The sequence below is a fragment of the Agrilus planipennis genome, unplaced genomic scaffold (genome assembly GCF_000699045.2).
Source record: "Agrilus planipennis isolate EAB-ADULT unplaced genomic scaffold, Apla_2.0 scaffold22, whole genome shotgun sequence".
Taxonomy (NCBI): Eukaryota; Metazoa; Arthropoda; class Insecta; order Coleoptera; family Buprestidae; genus Agrilus; species Agrilus planipennis.
In genome coordinates this window covers 2,252,571-2,259,439 of record NW_020438874.1, presented here as the reverse complement: position 1 = coordinate 2,259,439, position 6,869 = coordinate 2,252,571, and the positions used below count along the sequence as shown (strand labels likewise).

At 33.3% G+C, this 6,869-nt stretch overlaps 1 protein-coding gene across 1 annotated transcript; it reads left to right on the top strand.

Annotated features, from left to right (window-relative positions):
• Positions 1–2,949: 2,949 nt before the first annotated feature.
• LOC112906199 lies at positions 2,950–6,556 on the top strand (the record flags this gene model as incomplete). The annotated part of the gene is made up of 5 exons (XM_025979993.1): positions 2,950–3,226; positions 5,015–5,094; positions 5,163–5,266; positions 5,489–5,654; positions 6,262–6,556. Coding segments are annotated over 5 exons (922 nt in total), but the record flags the coding sequence as incomplete, so codon positions are not given.
• Between the last annotated feature and the right edge of the window lie 313 nt (positions 6,557–6,869).

Sequence of the window (6,869 nt, the reverse complement as noted above, 5' to 3'; positions counted from 1 at the left end):
AAGTTATTGCAGGATGTTCAAAGCTTTTTAAACAAATGGATGGTGAAATTATTTACGAAGTATGATATTATAAGATTCTAAAAATAAAATTACAAAGTTTTCCGGCCGTAACTGTAACTTTCGAGATGCTGTAGAAGATATACTACATTATTTGCAATAAACGGGAGTTATTTATATGTTCTCCTGCTGATTCATTTTTCGAACACAATCCTGTTGGCAAAAACGAACAAAAACAAACGAAACCGTTAAAAAAATCGACCTACCACTGAGCGAAAATTTTGCAACAGGCTGGCCATGAGGTCATCAACTCGAACAGATAATTGAAAATAAGTGTATTGTTTCGCGTTTTATTTTCACTTAATACATATATATATCCGTACATGCATACGTACAATGCAGTAAAGTTTTATTTATAGTCTGTGAATCACATATTGCGTCGATGAAAAAGTGTGTCAGCACTGTAACCAGCGTCAGTTAAAATTTTTATGATTTTTTAACTATCCGTGCGCTTGTCCAATGTAATTCCAGCAGAATAAAGGGCGCTCTTTCACGATACTGTCGCAATAAATTTTATGGCTTCAGATTTTTTAGCCCCAAAAATTCCGAATTCTAGCCTAATAAATATTTAATAATTCAGTTTACCAGCATCATATTCGTTCGATTTGTTTCAATCGGGATGTAAATCCTTTTAAATATTTCTGTTGAGTTAGGAAGACCATTATGGGATCATAGTATAAATAACGTACAACTGATGTTTTGTTCATAAATGGTAGGTAGTTCATGAGATAATCATACGGTATTGAAGAAGATGAAAAAATGAAACTAAGAATCCATATGGGGAATGTTAGATCATGTTACATCCCCATGAATATGCGCGGCTGTATATTAACTTACCAATTAACTACTTACACGGTTTTTATTACATGCGATTTTTGGGTTTCTATAATCATCATTATAAGCTAGTCAGTCCTATGTACTAACAGAGAAACATGCATCAGACGACGATTCTCTAGACTCTAGATGTCCTGTTTATGCTCCTGTATCGAATAACAATAAATTTAATTTTCTCATATGCTAAAATTTTTTTAATTTGTTTCACTAAAGCACAATTTGTACAATAGAAGTTCTTTTCATTTGTAGCATCTTCGTATTTAATTGATGAACACGCACCTTCATTCTTTCTTATCCTGAGCTAATCCTCTCATCCTTAACTATTGTGAACACCAATCTAATGTAGATCTACCTTTCTTTCTAACATGTTTTTAATTCCCACGTGTCCTACCAAGCTATTTCGCCTATTTCGTCCTCCGTTCTCCTATTCCTTGCAATACTTCCTTATTTCTACCCTTCTCTATCCACAATATCCCCATCATTCACCTGTAACAACACATTTCAAACGCTTCCAATCTTTTAACCTTTTCTTTTCTGCCACGTCCACCATTCACGTTTCGCACCCGTACAGCGTTAACCAACAAATAAATTAAAAAAGTTAGTCCAGATCATTCTTAACAATCTCTTATTCAAAGATTAGCCCACAGTGATAGACAGACAGAAACACAAAAATTCTTTTTGGACATGTATACGTTGTACATAATCATTATGTATTGGTTTTTAAACAACTGTCCTTTTGGCGTAAATTTGTTTTTAATTCGCGTTGAATATCATTTTTTTCGTTACTTTTACTATTAAAAACCGTAAAGTTCTACTGAAACTTTTATTAAATTGATATCTCGACATTAACATCTTATTATGCTGCAAGAAATACATGCATACAATGTAATTGCTATATGTATAACAATAAAATTGCTCCATCAGGAACGTACTTGGCAGTAAAACAGCATAATTACAATGTTCAACAGCAAGTAAATTAAATGTTCGTATGCGTGAGGTTTCAGGAATTACTACCTACTGAGAATCGGCACCTCTACTAATTATGTAACGTAATTGGTTCTTTTTTAGATTTGCATTCTTGAAAATCGTGGCGCCATGTGTTGCATCGATTAAATGCGAAGATGCTACAAATGGAAACAACTTCTATTGCACAAATTGTGCTTTAATGAAATAAATTTAAGAAGTTTAGCATATAAACATTTTCTACATTCAAATAATCGCTTAAAATGAGAAAATTCAATTTACTGTTATTCGATACAAGGGTATAAACAGGACATCTAGGGTCTAGAGAATTGTCGTCTCTCTGATGCATGTTTGTTTGTTTAATTGTAGTATACTTTTAAGGATTTCGGGATAATATAGTAATCTATTGTTAGAATATACCTTTGACGTAAAATCTACTTGAGAATATAAGTTTACAATTATTATTACAAACGTATGCTCTGATGTATAATTCTGCTTAGTGGAAATTAGAGGAAGTTTGAGTAATTTTGTGTCACTTAGTGTTTTCCTTGCTGAAAGTCTCCGTATTCGTACAGTCTTCTTATATCATGCTGGAAAAACGGCTAATCATATGTTGGGTACTGCAAATTATGGCTTAAGGTTTTTGGGTCTCTCTTATGAGACTGAGAGAGGTACAGAAATTTTTGTCTTATTTCAAGCTTTCGACGAATTTTTCAGTTTTCGCACTGCTGGCAAGTGCCCTCGTCCTTCTAGTGGAAGGATATACATTGGCAGGTATGTGCCCTACTGGCAGGACCAATTCCTCTGTACAAAAGTACTTTTAGAAGCGGTTCCGGCAGGACAACTGCTAGCATGTTTTTGTGACGTTTACAGTATTATTTGAATAAAGTGTACCAATTGCACTGTTCAAATTTGGACGGGTTCTATACTATAAAGACAAATTTTGAATTAGTCCTTCCAAAAATTATTGAATAGCAAATAAATTATAAGAATAAAGAAAAACTTGTGTAGTAATCTGGGTATAACATTTATAAGTCTATACTATTTCATAAAGTATAAGAATTTGTCTATTATTAATACGTTTTGTAATTGTAGTTGTAAAAGTAATAATTGTTTCTCATTTCCTCTTTTACAGCTGGACTCAGATCTAGTTTTTGATAATTTAGAAGATCCTAAGACCTTTAGTCAAGACAATAGTCATAGTGTAGTTAGAAGAAATGCGAACAGAATAGATTCTAGTCAAGAAAGCGAAGACGACGGATGGTTTTCAAGTGCCTTCAGACGAGTAAAACGGGGTTGGTTTGATGATTGGATATCAACTACCACAGAAAAATCGGATGTTGATTCTACAGATGTCACCACTGGCGATCAGGTAAATTGTTCATCATCATCATCATAAGGTCGTCAGTCCTAAGACTTGTTGGACACGTACCTCCACTCTTTCCTATCCTGAGCTAAACTTCGCATTTCCCTAAAACTAGAGCAACCCATATCCTTAACTATTTGCGAACAGTAATCTAATCTATGTCTGCCTCTAATATGTCTGACTAGACCTTCATGCCTGAGAAGGTGTCCTACCAACCTATCTCGCTTATTTTTTATTAACTTCCATAGAGTCCTCTGCTCTCCTATTCTTTCCAATACCCCTCATTTCTAACCTTTTCTATCTTCATCATCCGCCTATAACACCACATTTCGAACGTTTCTAACCTTTTCTTTTCCGCCACGCCCACTGTCCATGTTTCGCACCCGTACAACGACGTGCTCCAAACATACACCTTTAAGAACCTTTTTCGAATTTCTAAATTAACGGTTCGCGAGCATAGAAGTGACTTCTTTTTATTAAAGACGACTCGATCCTGCGCTATCCTTTGCTTGATATCCCTACTACTCCATCCATCCTGACTTATCTGACTTCCTAGGTATCTAAAATCAGGTAAATTGTAAACAGCTTAAATATCTGCATTAGTAAGAACAATAGGTTTACAATAACAGAAAAGGATTTAAACAAAAAAATCATTAGTAAGAATACTTTTAATTAAATTAGTTCGGTTGAAAATAAACACTTTCATGCTGTTCTGGTTCTGGTGTATTTTACAAAATTTCCGTACCGTACCGCCATCTCGTTTCCAATATGATTAAATTTGTTTTGTCGTATATTCCCTCGGGATCAATACGGCTACGTTATCCTTACAGTTTCCTGGTACCAGGAAGCGGTGTTTCCAGTTGTCTGTTGCATAGCTACTGAGACAGAAAGATTTTCCAGCAAAATAAAAATCTATTTGATTCTGTTATTTAATTTCCTGTACTTCATAAAACATTTTCTTTTAGAAAAATAACTTTTTGCGTAATTTACTGCGTAAAATTAAACATTGTTAAATACTACCGTTCAATAGATAGATAGACGCTCTCCATACTTCAGTATATATTCTACCAATACTTCAAATAAATACATTTTTTTATTCCAATTTTTCCTTGAAGTCCCTTTCATATATGCTCCATACTTTCCTTAAGACTGCGGTTGCCTGTTTTTAAGTTTCTTATTTGCTCTTCGTTTCTGTTGTTCTTCTGTATGTACCTAGTCTTGGTAGGTGTACATTTTTACTTCTTCAATTTCTTTTCCTTTCTATGTAAATATTATCTTTTTCGTTCTTCCACCACCTTTGCTGCCTCTCATTATCTTTGATTTATGTGTTCATCTCCAGGCCTGTTTCTATTATGTATCTTCCCATTTTTTCATCACTTCTATAGTCCCCTTTCGCTCTTAACCATCAATACTATATCATCCGCGTAAGATAATGTCCATACTATTACTCCCATTTGAATTTTCCTCATTGTATATATATATATATCCGTAAAAGCTACCATGAAAAGAGCTGTACTCAAGGGACATCCTTGTCTGACCCATTTGATCGTGCTAATTTTTTCATTGATTATCACTTTAAATAATGTTGCTTCATATATTTTTTCTATTCTTTTCCTTAACTTCATATTTATTCCTTTTTCTTCCATTATATTCCATATTTTCTTTCTGTTTATCCTGTGAAAGCTCCCTTCATATCAGCAAAAAATAGGAAAATTTATACTTTTTGTTTTCTTTATTTCTTCAATTTTTGCGAATATAAAAGTTAATAATAATAAATCTCCTCTTATTAAACAGGTCATAGAATCCACCGATGCTGCTGAATTTGCAAACAATGTAAGAAATCAAACTAAATCACCTACAGAAGCCCAGTTCATGTAAGTTTTCTGTTATATTCATCATTTTTGAGTGTTCCATTATTATATATATAAACTAATACTTACAGAACCGACGATGAAGATTTGGATGTAACATCAGGAGAAGGTTCGGCGGTTCCACCTGCTTTTCATCCAGGTGGTGAAAAGCCGCCACAATCGGGAGATAAACCTGGTACGAGACATTCGTTAATTATTAATATTATAATATCATAGGCTTGCTTTGTTAAGTGAAAAGTGCGAAAATTAATAATATTGAAAAGTAAAATAAAGAAAATATTTGAACTAAAACAAAATTTAAATATTTTTCTTCTTTTCTTCTTCTACACAAAGTAATAAATACTGATTTTATTATTTATATGTATAACGGTTTCTTTAATTAATTTTTATTTTTCAGTATATTACAGAGTGGCCTTAACTGTCTTCGAGCCCTTTAGGGAAGAATTCAGAGACCACAGAGGAAGCTTGTATACAACTCTTTCTGATGAAATAGCTCGAGCAATAAACGATGTTTACCGGGATGTACCTGGTGAACAAATGGCTCAAGGGGTTGTTAATATTGAGTAAGTTTATTTTCTTAAACCATTTCTCTCTCATTTATTTCATTTTCTCAGTATTGTGACTTTTCTTTCACAATAAAGCCCCGGTATTCTTAGTTCATTAAAAACGAGTGCGGTACAAGTGTCACACGGCTCACGCGTATGTGCCCAAATTTACATGTATTTTCTTGAAAATGGCTGTGAATGGAATCACATGAAAAATGCATGTGTCTATATGTGTAGAAAATTCAAAAGCATTGAAAAAGTTCATCGTGGCACTGTCCACACGAGTAAAAGTGCAGTACTTAGTGTTAGTTTAAGTAGTCAGGAACAGTTACGGAAATTTATTCAAGATCGTAATAACTGCTTTCTAACGGAATAATTGTTTTGTCAAAGAAAAACTTATTGTTTAAACTGCACCATTAACGAATAACTAAATAGATAAATGACTTGGGAAACTATATCAGTATGCACAAAAAATATTTGTAATTCTTTACTTAATTACGAAATTCGAACGTAAACAATTTTACGATTTTTTTATCGCTTATGGGGATGTAGTTTTACTCGGGACATAGCATTACTGTAGGGATTTTCTTTCTGACCGGATCTAATAGTACTTTTGTGCTTTTAGACCACGACCAGCCGATTCATTTTCAAGCAAACTGTTTGTGGATATTGCCTCAGTGGGAAATAATGATCACAATGCAGTTAAAAACCATTTATACGACTACATACAAAACTACCACAAACTTGGAAATTACAGGGTGTCTACCGATGACTTCAGCTTCAGACAGTTCGAAGGTAAGACTGCTCATTTCGAAGAAGTAAAACATCTATACGGACGCTATAGTATACGAAATCCTGTATATTATGAAAAGGATATGCTGTTTTCAGTGTTTCATTTGATCGAGTTATTTGTAAAATAGTTTTGGTTTTAGTTGCATTATTTTGTTTTAATTTATTATTTTGTATTGCGATCTGACGGTTCGTAGAAAGTTAAGTTATTATAAAATAACACTACCAACATTTTTTTTTGACGTTAATAATGTAATTTTTATTACGGAAAACTCGTTCAAAAAATATAAATTTTCATTATTTTCCAAAGAAAAAACAATCGGTTTGTTGAATGTTCTCAATTACTTCGGGAGTTTATAGAAAAAAATACGTATCTTAGTATGAAAAAGAATGCAAAAGTGTGTTCTGTTTCTGTACATATTTCCACGTAAAGAAGCAACTACC